At 37.2% G+C, this 16,025-nt stretch overlaps 3 protein-coding genes across 3 annotated transcripts in view; 1 reads left to right on the forward strand and 2 right to left on the reverse strand.

Moving 5' to 3' along the window:
• Positions 1–1,768: 1,768 nt before the first annotated feature.
• LOC105384208 (xanthine dehydrogenase) lies at positions 1,769–10,058 on the reverse strand. The gene is made up of 8 exons (XM_048624698.1): positions 9,796–10,058; positions 7,667–7,821; positions 5,142–7,248; positions 4,740–5,048; positions 4,290–4,627; positions 3,388–4,192; positions 2,939–3,106; positions 1,769–1,857 (listed from the first exon to the last, which is right to left on the reverse strand). Exons 1-8 carry the CDS (start codon positions 9,865–9,867, stop codon positions 1,804–1,806), a joined length of 4,008 nt encoding a protein of 1,335 aa, XP_048480655.1. The 5' UTR covers positions 9,868–10,058; the 3' UTR covers positions 1,769–1,803.
• A 1,319-nt stretch (positions 10,059–11,377) lies between these two features.
• On the reverse strand, positions 11,378–12,335 carry LOC105384207 (cytochrome c oxidase assembly protein COX20, mitochondrial). Its single transcript, XM_011554402.3, has 2 exons — positions 12,164–12,335; positions 11,378–11,822 (listed from the first exon to the last, which is right to left on the reverse strand). The coding sequence occupies exons 1-2, from the start codon at positions 12,215–12,217 to the stop codon at positions 11,508–11,510; spliced, it is 369 nt and encodes a 122-aa protein (XP_011552704.1). The 5' UTR covers positions 12,218–12,335; the 3' UTR covers positions 11,378–11,507.
• Positions 12,336–12,686: 351 nt separating this feature from the next.
• LOC105384205 (protein numb) overlaps positions 12,687–16,025 on the forward strand; it is a 48,829-nt gene continuing 45,490 nt past the window's right edge. Inside the window, exon 1 of the mRNA XM_038119300.2 lies at positions 12,687–13,089. The gene's annotated coding sequence lies outside the window, so the exon portion shown is untranslated. The remainder of the gene's footprint in view (positions 13,090–16,025) is intronic.

Consider the following 16,025-nt stretch of genomic DNA (forward strand, 5'->3'; position numbering starts at 1 on the left):
ATATGACAATTTTTTGTGCACTTCAGCTAAAAACATTGTCAACTTATAAGCTTTCAAATAAAATATTTCAATATCAAATCGATTTAGGTATCATTAAGATGTGGCCAAAACAACCATACTAAAGTCAACAGGACTGAAAACAATCACACGAATGCGTTTACCTTTAAATTGGGCTAATCTTGTTAGTTTTCCTATTGAATTTTGTTTAGAGGTATTGTGTCTTTGTGTCTAATCCAAGTCAAACAATGCACAGTTGATCACTTTAACCAGCCTATCAAGGAGTCACCTATGCAAAACAAAAAAAAACACTAAAATATGGGTAGTAATTTTTTTTTTACTAAATTTTTAGAATAACTTAAATATTAAACATCTTAGAAACGGCTAAGCCCCGAACAGTTAATGCATTACCTAGGGTTCAATCGACTATGCCCTCCTCTATCAAATCCTGAAAGGATCCAAGGTCCACCCGCAAACAACCCATACTCTTAAAATACGATTTTTGTTTATTTAAAGAGTTTATGTATGTTTAGGTCCTATGAAACTATTAAGTATTAACTATCATATGAAAAGTTTCATTTCCCAAAGTAGGTAAATACTTAAATAATACCAAATCATAAAGTAAGACTGGAAATGTGATTAAGAGGGTAACTTGTAATAAAAAGGTTATAGACTAATGGATTTTGATTTTGTTAACCTACCATAATTTTTAAATAAGTAAGTACTGATATTCGCAAAACATTCGCACAAAGTTTTGCGAATGCGAATGCGAATATCCAAAAAAGTGCGAATATTCGCGAATGCGAATGCGAATGCGAATATTCGTTACATCACTAGTACAGACTCCTCAACTCATCGATATATCCAAAATTGCCCATGTATCGATGGAGTTAAAGGCGTTTTCATAGTCCACAAAGGCTAGATACAGAGGCTGATTATAGTCTTCTGTGTAATCTGCCTTACTGTGTGGATGTGGTCTGTTTTAGTATAATAGTACTAAAACAGATCCACAATTTAATGAATAAAAAACAAGCTCAGCCTTCGCATTTAAGAAATTTTTCGATAAATAAAAGTATTTTTAAAGTAAGAGTCTTTTTTAACCGACTTCAAAAAAGGAGGAGGTTCTCAATTCGTCGGGATCTTTTTTAATAAATTAATACTAATTGTCTTTATTGTTTTTTTACTAAAGTTCCCAGTTTTTTCGCCCTTTGGCGACCCCCCTACAGAAGCTCCGCGACCCCCCAGGGGGTCGCGACCCACAGGTTGAAAAACACTGCTATATACTGTGAAACCGCACTTGTTCCCAACCGTTTAATGCAGTTTTCGGCTGCTAGAAATCTACTGTTGACAATGCGTACACCGACACCGGATGTAAAAAAATAATTTATTCTAAAATTTAAACTCTAAAACTTAATTCTCGTAAAAATCTACAACAAAATACAGAATATGATTGCATTTTATTGCTTTATTTTGACGTATACGACCTTTAAACACAGTATATGCCATTTATGACAAGGAAGTCTAATACCGGTATTAATACCGGGATCCCGGTATTGAGTAGTAATACCGGAACTCAATACCGGTATTGAAAATTGTTCCGGTATTGCATGCCCTAGCTACCACCGCTCTTTTAAATTTTAAAATACTTAACCTAAGTATCTAATATTGTATTGGAGAGGGGTCAGATATTTGCGTGTCAGACTGTAACTTCATGTATGGGAACTGGGTAGTTTTATTAAATAAAATAGTATCAACATATTAATATTTAATATGTAAGTAAATAATTTATTGCTAAATATCTTAATCTTAGACTATCACATTCCAAGGCTGTTTTCCATCTTTTCTTATGGTTGGGTTAACCTGTAACAAAAATATAAGTTTTTACTTCAGACATCAAAATGATTCATTTAATTTTAGATTTATATTTTTAGATTTAGATTTTTTATAATATTAACTAAGTATCTAGGTGTAAATATTTAAGAGAAGACGTTTCATCACGAGCACGACCCATTACGTCCCCACTGCTGGGGCACGGGTCTCCTTCCAATGAAGGAAGGGTTTAGGCCTAGTCCACCACGCTGGCCAAGTGCGGGTTGGTGGACCCCAACACAAGCAAGCTTGTGCTGAGAGAGTTGTCGGGTAAGTGGGCAACCCGACTGTCAGATGTTTTCAAGCCGCCCGAAGGCCTCTGACTATGACTAGGCTTAACGACTGCTGCCGAAGCAGCAACCGGGACCCACGGCTTAACGTGCCGTCCGATGCACGGAAGCGTCCAGAAAAGCACCACTTGAAATTGGTCACCCATCCAATGGCTGACCGTGTCACTGTTGTTGCTTAACCTCAACGATCAATTACGATCACTGAGGCCCGCTCGACTACGGACGCTTCGCTTAGAAGACGTTTAACACGCTTTAATTTTAAAAATGTTGTCAACACACAGTTAAGGATATTGTTACTAGAATGTAAGACCTTAAGCATGTTACTTATCATGTAATGTTTCATATGTAGTGTGATGCAAAGAAATAAATAAATAAATAAAATGTAGGCAAGTATAAGTACTCTAAACTTTCCTGGGGTGGGCATTATTTCATTAACATTGTTAATTAGAGAGGGCCTCCATTAGATACATAGATAGTAGGGAAAGAATGTAGGTACCTTCATACCTACCTAAGTTACATGTTTTTAATAACTGACTTCAACCTTAAAAAATACTTAGTGCGTAGTAGTCAGGCACCAAAAAACTCATTGCTAATATGTTAGTACATAACTAGGGGCTTTTAATAGCTTCTTGTTCTTTTTTTTGTGAAAAACCCAAGAGCTAAAGTCGCCAGTCAGATCAGCGTCGGTCGCTGACTGCCCAGGGTTAATTCATATTTAATCAGTGCCCAGGGTCCACCGTAGGCAGCTACATGTTTAAGGTCACTAATTTGTCCTTACTGACCTGTCTCGTGATCTCGTCATCACAGGCCATCCTGATTTTCTCGCACGTGGCGGGGGCGTCCAGTTGGAACCTTGTCGCAGCTCCTGCGTCCCGCCGCGCTGACGCGATAGCTTCCTTTATGGCGAAGAACACTGATGAGGCGAGGAACAGAGGTGGCTCTCCGACAGCCTAAGATAATAAAGAAAATAACACATTTTAATCACAATTCACAATGATTAGTACCTATAGTGGCACTGCTGAAATCTACTTTCGGCAATGTTAATCCATGTAGATGATGTAGATTCCAAATCCATGATATATGATGATGATGATGAAGATACGAAGTCCATGAGTAACCACGAAATACATAAATTTGGAACCAGAAGCAGCAGCGTTGCTAAGCGCAGTAAATTTTAGCCCCCACGCGTCCGTAAAATTAAAAAAAACGTTCTCGAAAACTTGTAACGTACCTTGGAAGAATACACAGCACGAGGGTTAGGAGCCCCTTTCAGCAGAGAAACATTGAACTCCTTCGGTATATCCGATATAGCTGGAATCTTATACGCTCCAGGACCTCTTGAGAGCAGTGCCCCAGACGGTGAAAACACCAGCTCCTCAATCGTAAACAGTCCATAGCCCTGCATGAATGCGCCTTCAATTTGACCAATGTCTATAGCTGGGTTTAAACTGTCACCAAGATCCATCACGATGTCTGATCTCAACACCTCGTGGTCCCCTGTCAAACAATCGACGAGCACTTCGGAACACGCCACTCCATACGTGAAATACTCATACAGATCTCCAGAATTTGTTTCTTTATCATATTGTATTTTGGGAGCTCGGTAGAATCCAGACACTGACAGATTCACCCTATCCATGTATGCAGCAGATATCCAATCTTCCCATTTCCCATTCGGGTTCTTTGTTTTATATGGTTTCAGTCTATCCATTAGGGTTTTGCAGGCGTCTAAGACTGCCATGCCGTATAAATCTGAGCTTATGCTTGCCGCTGTCGGTGAACTGTTTGGTACTTTATCTGATGACATTTCACTTATGTGTATTTTACTTATATCGATTTCTAAAGCTCTTGATGCGACTTGAATCATTTTGGTGAACAGCCCTTGGCCCATTTCTATGCCTCCTATAGATAGAAGGACTGAGCCATCCGTGTATACCAAGAGAAGAGCGCCAGCTTGCATAAGGAAGTCACTTCCGAATGAAATGCCGTATTTGGTTGGTACAATCGCTATGCCTTTCTTCTTCCATCGGTTTTGTCTGTGAATAAATAAGTTAAGACACATTAAGTATTTTGTATATCATACAATTACAAATTTTTACTGAGTAGGTATCAATTTAAGTTTCTGTTACATACCTGTTGAAGCTCTCAATGGCTTCTTTCCTTTGCCAGTAACCACTAGTGGTTATACATTCTGTCCAACATCTTGTAAGCGTACAATGTGTTAAAGTTTGATTGTAGTGTGTCAGCTGATTTTCTTTGTACAAGTTTATTTCAATAACTTCTTCGTATGACTTGCCTAAAGTTACAGCCACATCTCTGATCATATTCTCAGCAGCAAACATAGCTTGGGGGCCCCCAAAGCCTCTGAAGGCAGTGTTTGAAGGCAAATGGGTTTTGCAAAGGTAACCGCTGACTTCAATATTCGGTATGAAATAGCAATTGTCGACGTGATAAATCGCTCTGTCTATCATCTGTAAATAAATATATTTGATTATGATCCTCGCTTCAAAAATAACTTATTTTTATTGTTTTGGGTGTAATGTGCAATTGTGCAGTGTATTAATTAAATAACGCATAACTTACAGAACACGATATATCCATAGAATTTCCTGTGTTGGCGTAAACATCAAAGATTGCTGCAATTATTTTGCCTTGCTTATCGAATCCAATCTTGTAGTTTGCCAGAACAGGGTGACGGTATCCTGTCACTTGCATATCTTCATCTCTATCTAGCACTGCCCTTACTGCTGCCTTCAGTTTATACGCAGCAATGGCTACCGGGACAGCTAGAAGAGATGCTCTCGTTTCCTTGCCACCAAAACCCCCTCCTATCCTTTTGACTTTGCAAACCACTTTATGATGTGGAATTCGTAGAGCATGCGATATTAATTCCTGAAATATTAAGAAAATTATATTGTTTTATTATTCGAAGAATTTAGGAAAGCGTAGGTACTCAAAAAAATATAATATCGAATTTACACTTACAGCAACTTCTCCTGGAGCTTGAGTGCTGCTATAAATCTCTATTTCATCTTCTTTTCTGATAGCAAATGCAGCTCCTGGTTCTAGATAAAAATGTTCTTGCGCTCCAGTTCTTGCTGTACCGTTTATAACATGGTCACATTCTTTCATAGCTTTACTTACATCACCTCTATTTATAGTTCGAGGGTACCCGTGGAAGTAAGATTTATGTGCGATTGCGTCTTCTAGTGTGATTATTGCAGGTTTTTGCTCTTCATACGAAACAGTGACCAATTGTTTCGCTTTTCTGGCGACAGTTTCATTGACTGCTACTATGGCTCCGATAACACAAGCTCGACTTGTTACTTCTTCACTTGAAAATATTTCTTCGTCTTTAAATATGGGACCTAATTTATTACAGTCTTTATCTAAATCATTAGCGGAAAAAAATGCTATCACCCCAGTCATAGCTAAAGCTTTACTTGCATCTACTGATTTAATCTTAGCATAAGCCTTTTCACTTAAGACAAGTGTTAAGAACAATTCTCCTTGAACTTGTGGAATGTCATCACAGTAGACAGCTTCACCGGTTGCTTGTTTGAATGCTGATGCATGTGGTATTGGCATACCTACAGCATCTGTCGGTTTTCGCTGTGCGTTCTTGATTTCAAAATATTGAGAAGCTTTCGGTTCAATAACAGCAACGCTGTTAATATTAGTATGGACAAAGTTTTCTTTTGAGGATTCTTCCACATATGTAAAGAATTTAAAGAACAAACTTAAGCATAATGATTTTCGATACTGAGCCATACCGCCTGGCACTGACTCGTGTAACAGAAGTTCTTCTGTTAAAGAATCAAAAACCAATTTTAGTAATTCTTGATTCCAAGATTTGCCTTTCAGCTTCTTTGTTGTTTGCGCAATATTTACAGTTGTAGGACCCATTCCTCCATAACACATTTTGATATCTTCAATTTTGTGACCATTTTCTTCTAAGGTAGCAAGGAAAGCACCTGTTACTATTGATATATCGTCGTCTCTTCTACGAGCTTGTTTATAGGCTTTGAAAAGTTGATTATCCTTACTAAATGGAACCTCAATCGATATAAGGATTTCATCTGGATTTACTGCAGTCTGTCGATAGCCTACAAAGAAGTTTTCATCAACGACTAAACGTCTAAGCCCACGATCAAAACTGTGAACATTGATCACGGCAGAACTAGCCATGAAAATTGGATTTAAATCTGATATTGGACTAGCAGTCATAATGTTCCCTGCTAGTGATGCAACATTACGCACTTGGTTTCCTGCGAACCAGTGAAGCATCTCGACGATGGCGTTTGCTATTTTTCCTTTAGCTGGGTTTTGAATCACTTCTGCCGCCAAAAAGTCACTAGCATCCGTTAAACTGGTAGCCCCTCCAATTACATAGCCAGTTTCAGTAACTTTACAAAAGTTCAAATCGGGTATAATATTTGGTGACAATAACAAAGGGTACACCATATTTTTGAACTTGATTTCCACACCAATTTCCGTGTTACCTACAACTATTTTGCTTTGATGATATTCTTTCTTAATTAACAACAGATCATTTAGCTTTGTAGGCCGTAACCAGGTGACCTCTGGCCCCTTATAAAATAGAAAGGCTTCATCATAACTTTTATAGTTAATCCTTAGTTCTGGCGGGTATATGGGTTCTTGTGTGCGATCATACGGCTGAAGCGACGAATTATCGAACAATTGTTCTTTTGCCTCTTTACTTTGATTCTTGCAGCAGTTTTCTCCCATCGAGCATCCATTCTGACCATCCACTGCATACTGCCGTTCCCAGCCTTCGGTGAATGTTTTGAATCCGTCTATAATGGGTCTGTAGCCTGTGCATCGGCAAAGATTTCCTTGTAGAGCTGTCTCAATATCATCATAATCCACTTTGTTTTTATTTCGCAAGAGAGCATACATGGACATGACGATACCAGGAGTGCAGAAGCCACACTGCGACCCGTGTGCCTTGGCTATTCTTTCCTGTACGGGGTGCAGCTTCTCTTGAGTTGAGCCAATTCCCTCGACTGTAGTTATAGCTTTACCATAGACTGCACATACTGGTGTTAAACACGCATTCACTGCTATATGTCTGGAAAGTTTTGATAAGGAAAGGTAGTTACAGAAATAAATAAAACTATAGGTATATTAGGTACCCAAGCTAAACTAAAGCCCCACCCCCACCGAAGCAAATATACTCGTATAAGTAGTAGTATTTTGGAAAAGTCAAAGTATAAGATGCAAAAAATTGCAACATATTTGGGCCATATGGGACCTTATTTTTATGAATTAGGTACTGGCTCCGGGGAGTTATCTGGGAAGCAGGTGTTACAGTGACTGAGGAAGTCAGGTTTCTTTGCAGCTCACGGTACATTTATGGAACCTAAAATTTTAGGTATTATGTCGAAAAACCTATGAACTCCCGATAGCGCGATATCGCGTGAAACACCATATAATTTCATGGATTCAACCGGATCATGGGATTCAACCGGTTATTGATAAAAGGATACTTGACGCGATCTTCAGTCGCCAGATACCAGGACAGCATGACAGTGCAGGCGCCGCAGCCGCCCTCCCCGCAGCCGGACTTGGTGCCAGTGAGGCGCAGCTTGGTGCGCAGATACCAGAGCAACGTCCATGACGGATCCGGGCGAGGCTCGATCACCTGGAAATGCGAAATTGAAAGCTGGTATAAGTGCATTGTTACCCAAGGGATGAAATCCGTTTAGTTCTTTTTATTTGTGTATGAAGCCGTAAGTTATAGTGTCTAAGCCTAAACGTATATGCCTAAACGTATGGGACGTAGGCCGCGCAGCACAGCAAAGAACAGAATATGTCTTTCCCGCTCCTCGGACTAGACTTCTGCACTGCATTACAAAATCTGCCCTGCGCAGACTCCTACCCAGCGTGTATACGCCTTGTTCTTTCGCCCATTGCTAGGCAAAAGCCTGCCACTTTTAAGTCCATACATCCCGGTTGTGTGCCACCTCCGGCATCCCGGCAAAAACTTTTTTAGCGAGGACATTCCGCCATCTCCGCCTTGTATCGTCTTTCGGAGACAGTCATGTATAGCATCCAGTCAGTTATATTTCAGTGAGATAAGTATTACTTAGTTACTTAAATACTATACACACACATAGTTAAGTAGGTTATATAGGTACCTACTAGTCTTTTTGTGTTCAGTATAAGTAGGTCTGAAAGATTAGATCGAGTGAATGTATCAGATTACCCCATAGAATGCTTACCTACACTGTAAGTATTAGGTATTTAAGTTCCCCTAGTAAGCGGTAAGTGAAACAGTATCTATAGGTATTCATATTCAAAATACGTAGATTGCAATGATAGGACGACAAAAATGTAGATAGGTAGGTAGTTTCGGTTCACACATATACACATCTAGATAAATGAGTGTAAGGTTTAAGTTACTTTGGATTAATGGCCATTATTAGATAACTTTATAACTAAGTACTAATAGGTAGGTACCTATTAGGGTCGAGTATTCTGCCCTATTTATTAATCATTAATGATGTTATGAAGCTTACAAACAAAGTAACACTTTATCTAATGTATATTTTAAGTATGTTTGCAAGTTTAATTTGTTTACCAATTTAATTATTGCCACACTCATACCTATAAGTAAATAAAAAATACCTACTTAGGTATAGACAATAATGTCCGTATAGGTAGGTAGTGTATAAGTACTTTCTTTATAAGTTATGTTAATAATGTAAGGTACTTATAATAATATAATGTAATGTAGGTTCTTAGTTATGGTACCGGTACCTATACATAGATAAGTACTACTTAAGTATATCTACAATATCATTGGATAATACCATAGAATAACGAGATAATACCTAGTGGACTCTCTGTTATGAAGACATATCGAGTTGTTATGTAAAATGAAATTGTTGCATAATAGGGAACAAAGTAATCGCTCATGTAAACAAATAATAATAAAATAAATATACACATACACGTGTAACTGCTGCGAATGTGTAGAATACAGGGTGTTAAAATATGATAAAAGACGACCAAATGGCGTAGTGGTTAGTGACCCTGACTACTGAGCCGATGGTCCCGGGTTCGATTCCCGGCAGGGGCAGATATTTGTTTAAACACAGATATTTGTTCTCGGGTCTTGGATGTGCCCGTAAAATGGCAATAGGCCCGCCCCCTATTACATTGGGACTAACATAACACTCTGGCGAAAAGTGGGTGCAGCAATGCACCTCTGCCTACCCCGCAAGGGAGTACATTAGTACAAGGCGTGAGTGCGTGTGTTAAAATATGGTAAGTGTGGAAAGGGGGATCCAAAATTTGTAGAATAAAAGTTGTTCAGAATGATCTGCTGTGTGAAGTCACCCTTATTCGTCTTAATCGGTACTTGGAACTTTTGGAAAACCTCTAAGTAATTTAAATGTGTCTAAGATAATGAATGACAAATTATCGCAGCGACTATACTAATCTTGATAAAAGATACAAATGGAAAACTGTATTATTGATGAAATGGGCCATTCACTTCGGAGATACTCGATCAGTGACAAACCCACAGAACACCGGTCAAACATAATCATACAGTTTCCTTTGTGGTTAAAACACATAAGTACTTAATTAACTATGTATTAATAGCTCTTACCTTCTTTCCATTAACGAAAAATGTTAGTTCAGTTACAGCGTCCTTAGGAACCAAGTCCTCTATTTTCTTCATTGTAATGTTTCTGTCTTAGATCCAATCGTTCCACACGTGTTGTTACCACGAATGCCGCGTATAGACTGCCATAGATTATACAACAGAGTGAAGTAGAGAGTAGAGACTTCTGCAGACAGGATACAGATACTATAAGTGCCTATAAAGACACTTATATCACACTATGCACGTTATGCAACTCGAACTTACATTGCTATATACCTACCTATGTACCGTACCTATAGATTGATAGTTACAGTGCGCTGAAAGACGTGTGAAATTTAATCAAGCGTCAACCAGTAGCATATAAGGTATATAACCTACCTTATCATAGTCTATATTGCTGAACTTAGCTTATTAAAATTATGTTGAATGTAATATAAATGCCGAGAATCGGTATGAGCTGCTCCTGCTTTAGTTGTGTGGGTGTGTTAAGTAGGTATATGTGTTAAAGCCTGTGTCGTCGGATACGACGAGGAGGCCATCATCATAAAGCCTTTCGAAAGCCAGCCTGAAGGGCTAGCACAGGGCGCAATTAAGACGTGATAAAAACTCCGTCGCGCTTTCTCTTCAAGCTGCGCGATGTGAGTGAGCGCGATGCAAAACTTATGTCAGGTCTTAAAAGCGCCCGTGCTAGCCCTTCTGTTGTAAGGTGTAAAACATACCTACCTACATCTACTATAGTAAGTACCTAACATCCCATTCCACGGGGACATATTACGTTACAAACAAAAACTACCCACTGCCCTAATTCGAATGCAATAAGGGTTCTTTCAGATGTCTTTCCCCGTGGATCACCCTTCTTGAGGAAAAATAACACGACCTTTCGGTTTTCAGCCAGTCTGAAGAACCGACTTACGGAGCCTCCTCGGAAGCTTCTGCTTTCAGAAGCGCTCTAGTGATTCCGTGTTCATTGAGCTTTGTTGTTTAGCATTGTCTGTAACCAATGCGCCTACTATACTTATACCATCCAAGTGCATAAGCTATCTAATATGTAATACCTACCTACAGAAACAGACACACCATGCACTTATTTATGTCGCTCAGCATGCTATTCTCTGAATGATATTATTATTAATGATATAATCATTAGGCGATTCTCACACTGACCCGCATCACGCTGCGTGTTGACTAATGAACGCACGTTGATGCATTCTCTATGTTGTACTGTGCGTAAAGGTGCCGACACACTAGCGGACGCGGCTTACGGACACTTGTTTACAACTACCATCGTTCGGACACGCATTCACGCAACATGCGGTGTGATGGATGGATGTCATTGAAATTTGTTTTCATTTCAATCTTTTAATAGGGTACAAAGAAACTTATGAAGACCTACCATTTTATTTGAAGAGAAGTAACAACCCATTTATACTTATATGTAACAACTAGGTATAGGTTGTATAGTCAGTTCTTAGATATATTTTAAGGAACTGAATATGCCTACCAAAGTACAAATTAAAGTAGCAAATCCTAATAAATAATAGGTTGCATCCTCTAGTCTAGATTCCCCAGTGATAATGATACTAGGTTTAAATTATTATGGTTTTATTTACTTGATGACTAATAGCTAACATCAGGATTCAGAAGTGACACTTAAAAAATAAATTGTACAGTAATTATTTACACAACATAAACATCTATTTACAGAATAACAAGCATTATGCAGATTTTAAGACACCTTTCTTTTCCAATTCCGATTCAACATTAGTGCCTTCATATAAAATTTTGTCCTTCAGTGCATCTTGCAATAACTGAGCATCAAACCTTTGCTTGGACCATTCATATCGGCAGAAACTCCAGTAAACCATTGTTGTGATAGAGAATGTGGCAAATCCCACATGTTGTGAAAACATTGGTTTGGATGTTTTTACAAAAGAGGCTAATCCAACACCAATACCTGATGCAATGCCATACAGGAAGCTTTCACGGAAACATGGGATTTTGGAGACATCTCGACCAAATATCACAAGGCCCTGAAAATAAAGAAATATTGTGAGTCATTAAAGATGAACCACTAACCAAAATGATTTAGATGTGAAAATGATAAGACCAGATGGTGTCGACACAAAAAAATATAACATGTTATGAACAAACACAGATTTTGTTCAGTGGTTATTGTGTCTGTGGTCTTATGATAAAAACTCAGCTTAAAAACAAAGAGGTCACCGGTTTGTGTAGGACATTAAATGGGGTATAACCAAACAGTAAAATTATCCATGGTCTTAAATGTGCATGTAAAACTGTCGGTCCTGCACCTAGGTCTCTCCAGTGGTAATACCTACTTAATAACCTGCAAATAGCGCTAATTCATTACCTTCTTTTCTTCCTCTAAATCTTCTTCCATTAAACCTTTTACAACTGTATCCATTTTATTTCGCTGTTAATCTTATTCACAAATGTTTATAATTTTTATCAAATAAAATTTAATTTCAATGAAAATGAATGAAAATAAATAGAATTCCTACGTAATTTTCAAATTGAATGACATTGACAAGACAAGACAGCTGGATGACTGACACTGACACTGACAGTACAAGGCACAGTCAAGCATCTCACAAATTTAGTTCAACTTTCGCCCGCATCCACGACAACGCCAGCGGGCGGTAAGCGCGGTTTTCATCTTTTCATACAAAAACTCCGCCACCCGCATAGTTGTTTCAAACAACTTCATACAAATGTGTTAATTTGATCAAGAAGCGCATGCCACAGCTACGGGGTTACCGGCTATTTAAATTATTTTACTTATTCTGAGAGTTACTGGAAAGGTATTTTTGCTACATATTTCAGAACGCATCAGTTTACATGTCAAACAAATGTCATTTTGACATTTTAAATCTTCCGTCTCTTTCTGCTTCGGCCGCCCGCCCACACATGAAAACCAACTTGTTCAACTCAACTCTCATGCCAAGAATGTAAAATCGACATAGTTTCTTCAGAAAGATCTGAATTACATATTGCTGATTACCTTCAGCTTCACCGGTTCAGATTTAACTTAAACGAAGTTCCGTGTTCAAAGTGTGAAATATCAGCCATCTGTAAAAAAAACTTTAGAGAACGTTTTTCATTCGGAAACAGTGATAAAATCTGCAGCGGTAAAAGCATATCGACCATACAAAAGATAAGAATACGGACCGAAATTAACTGTTCCTGTATCAATATCTACTTGAATCTATCTGTGATTGGACATTTCTTATATAATGGGTGGTTAATTTATGCTGCATTCAACTTGTTCAGCAATTGGTAAGTGCAAAAACATTTTTTTATTATTTGAAAGTGTTAAATTACATTTGCTCTTAATAACTTAGAGCTACTTATGTATCAGGTTTCAATTGTTCTCACATCACATCATTATCATTTAAAAATCAATAGAAGCTAACTATATTAAATTCTTCTTCTTATTAGAATCCTACCTACTAACTGTCCTTCAAGGTGATACAATAATAATAAATTGGTACTTTTTATTTAAAGTACTGGTTTTTTTTACCATTTTTAAAGTGAAGCTGACAAAAAACCCATTCCAGTATTTCCAACATATACCTAGGTATAACATTATATATCTATCTAGACATAGAAGTTACTTCAAGGTTACACACTAATAAACAAGTTTCAGAATTGGCTTTTTGTGCACAAAAACATGATCACTTAGAGACAAATACATATAATATGTTAATCTTATGTGTCTCTGGATTTTTAAGTGACCAGTGTGGTAAAGTGTTAAGGTCTGATATTTTTTAAATATATTTTGTTAGAATATAACATGCTTTTTTATGTTAAAATTAACTTTTTTCATTCACTGATGATATGGTATGAAAGTTATACTTAATTAAATTCTTTGCCATTTAAGCATTCATATCTGTATTGCTGTTAAAATTACAATTTCTCAGAAAATTCATGGGTTTAAGTTGTATAATTATGTTTTTTTTTCTAATTGTCTGTGTGGACTTGCTGCATATACTTACACAAAACAGGTGCATGCTCATAATTATTATCTATTTGATCACAATGGTGTTAAAAATTGTAGATGTAGTAATTTTCCTTTTATTTTAATTCATTGTTAAATGAAAGGAAAGTTTATACACCTGTTTTAACTTACGGCAGACTAAGTAAAAAAACATATCAAATTAATATAGGTACCTTAAAGTTATAGTTTTATGGATTAGGGGCTTGATTGTAGCATAAAATATTGAATAACAAGTGTTTAACTTATGCTAACCTTTTGGCTAACAATACAGTTTTGTATTATATCCTTCAGTGGACTTTAATTGAAATAACAATATGCAGAAAACATAGTAGAGATTAATCCATCATGACATGTGGTGTTTACTTGTGGGTATATATGCTTGCACTATCTTATGTACCTACCAAGTACATGGCTGCTCTATATCTACAGAATAAGACAATTTTATCTCCAGAGTGATTATTTGTGACATCAGTGTTGCAACTGCAATGTTTATTTTAAGTTAAAGAAGTTACTAATTTAATATTATTAAGGAGATCAATTAAAATTACATGTATGTCATTAATCATCACAACCCATTACATCCCCACTGCTGGGGCAAGGTCTTCTTCTAATGAACGAAGGGTGTAGGCCTAGTCCACCACGCTGGCCAAGTGCGGGTTGGTGGACAATGGTGGATGTCATTAATAGAGGCACAAAAATTCAAAGTTGGTAATAATTTGACTAGTTGGTCAACAGTACTATTGTAGGTAAAGTAAAACTTGGTTACCTACCTATCAGCATATTATTATAATATATTATCATTTTGATAAGTTAAAATCTGAAGCTGAGTTATCAAACTTATCATTTGTAAAGGTAAGGTGTTATTAAAATCATATCTAAAATAGAACTAACAAAAACTAAAGATTTTTGAAGATAAAAAAGAGACTATATCTTAAGCTGGTTGTTTATGTAAGTGTAGTAAAGGAAACTCAAATAATGTTCTAGTTTTGCATTCTGTGAAGGAACTATCACTATCACATTGGACTATTTGCCGATATTAAGCAACTAGATGATCTAATAAAGCAAGAACTATGAATAAGAGACCACTGACCCATTAATCAATAAACTCATCTATAAGCAACTTGACATTACACCACCAGCTATGCTGAGCTACCACTCTCACGCAGGTTTATCAATAAAACGTTTATGCGAGCCTATCCTCCAATGCTTTTAATCCTATCGGTGACTACTTAACATTACCACAAGAGCTAGACAAGGTTTGACACCATGATCACAGAATAATAACTAGTAACTGTGCTGAAAGGATTGGCCAGTCAGATGAGCCCCAGTTGCTGACCACCCTGGGTGGGAACGCAGTATTCGTAAACCGATGCGACATGTTTAGGACAGTGAAAAATATTATTATATTTTTCACTGTCCTAAACCTACCTACTCAAACATTTATGAATGATTAGGTAGATATTATATAAAAATACTCTATATGTATATTTTACATAATAATGATATTTACGCTTTAGGGCTAAATTTCAATCGACCAAAAAAATTACGGTTTCATGACGGAGTAATCCACTAAAAGTATGTGCATGAAGGTAGATTTGGTTACTTTGGATACTGCCATATTCCGCATTCAATAATAAATTAACCCACGTTCGGTCTACGACCACTCTTCCATATTTAAAAATAGCAGGCTACGGTGACAAACGTCATATTATTATTTAACGTGGTCTATAATTAGTTAAATATAGCATTATTGATATAGTTTCGGTATGAGAACCGTCAGCTGTGCGCAGTGGCGGATTTACAAATTTGCCGCCCGTAGGCCATTAAAATTTTGCCGCCCCTACTGATTTTTTAAATTTAATACGTTAGTTTAATTCCGTTATTAGTACAATTGTGAACTTAATGATATTTCTGTCATTTAATTACTAGATTATTTTAGCAACCCGCTATGTAATATTGAAGAGTTTAATGTTGACCTAACAAGTTTAATTTGACAGGCAAATAAAAAAACATCTGTAACTTTTAAACGGCTCAATCGATTTTTAGCAAACATATCGTCTAAGAACACTCTCTCGTAAAAAACATGTGATACAAAGAAAAACTAAATTGAAATCGGTTCATTCCTTCGGGTGCTATGATGCCACATACAGACACGTACAAGTAGATAATTTATATCACCCCTCTTTTTGCGACAGGGGTTAAAACAACAGCATGT

This window comes from Plutella xylostella, chromosome 12 (assembly GCF_932276165.1).
Source record: "Plutella xylostella chromosome 12, ilPluXylo3.1, whole genome shotgun sequence".
Taxonomy (NCBI): Eukaryota; Metazoa; Arthropoda; class Insecta; order Lepidoptera; family Plutellidae; genus Plutella; species Plutella xylostella.

Excerpts from the sequence above, each read along its gene's own strand:
- LOC105384207 (XM_011554402.3), bottom strand. The coding sequence starts at position 12,217 with ATGGATACAGTTGTAAAAGGTTTAATGGAAGAAGATTTAGAGGAAGAA. Across the intron at positions 11,823-12,163 it reads ATTTAGAGGAAGAAAAGAAG|GGCCTTGTGATATTTGGTCG; the intron begins GTAATGAATTAG and ends CTTTATTTTCAG.
- LOC105384208 (XM_048624698.1), bottom strand. The coding sequence starts at position 9,867 with ATGAAGAAAATAGAGGACTTGGTTCCTAAGGACGCTGTAACTGAACTA. Across the intron at positions 7,249-7,666 it reads GCGACTGAAGATCGCGTCAA|ACATATAGCAGTGAATGCGT; the intron begins GTATCCTTTTAT and ends AAAACTTTCCAG. Across the intron at positions 3,107-3,387 it reads GTGCTGTGTATTCTTCCAAG|GCTGTCGGAGAGCCACCTCT; the intron begins GTACGTTACAAG and ends TTATTATCTTAG.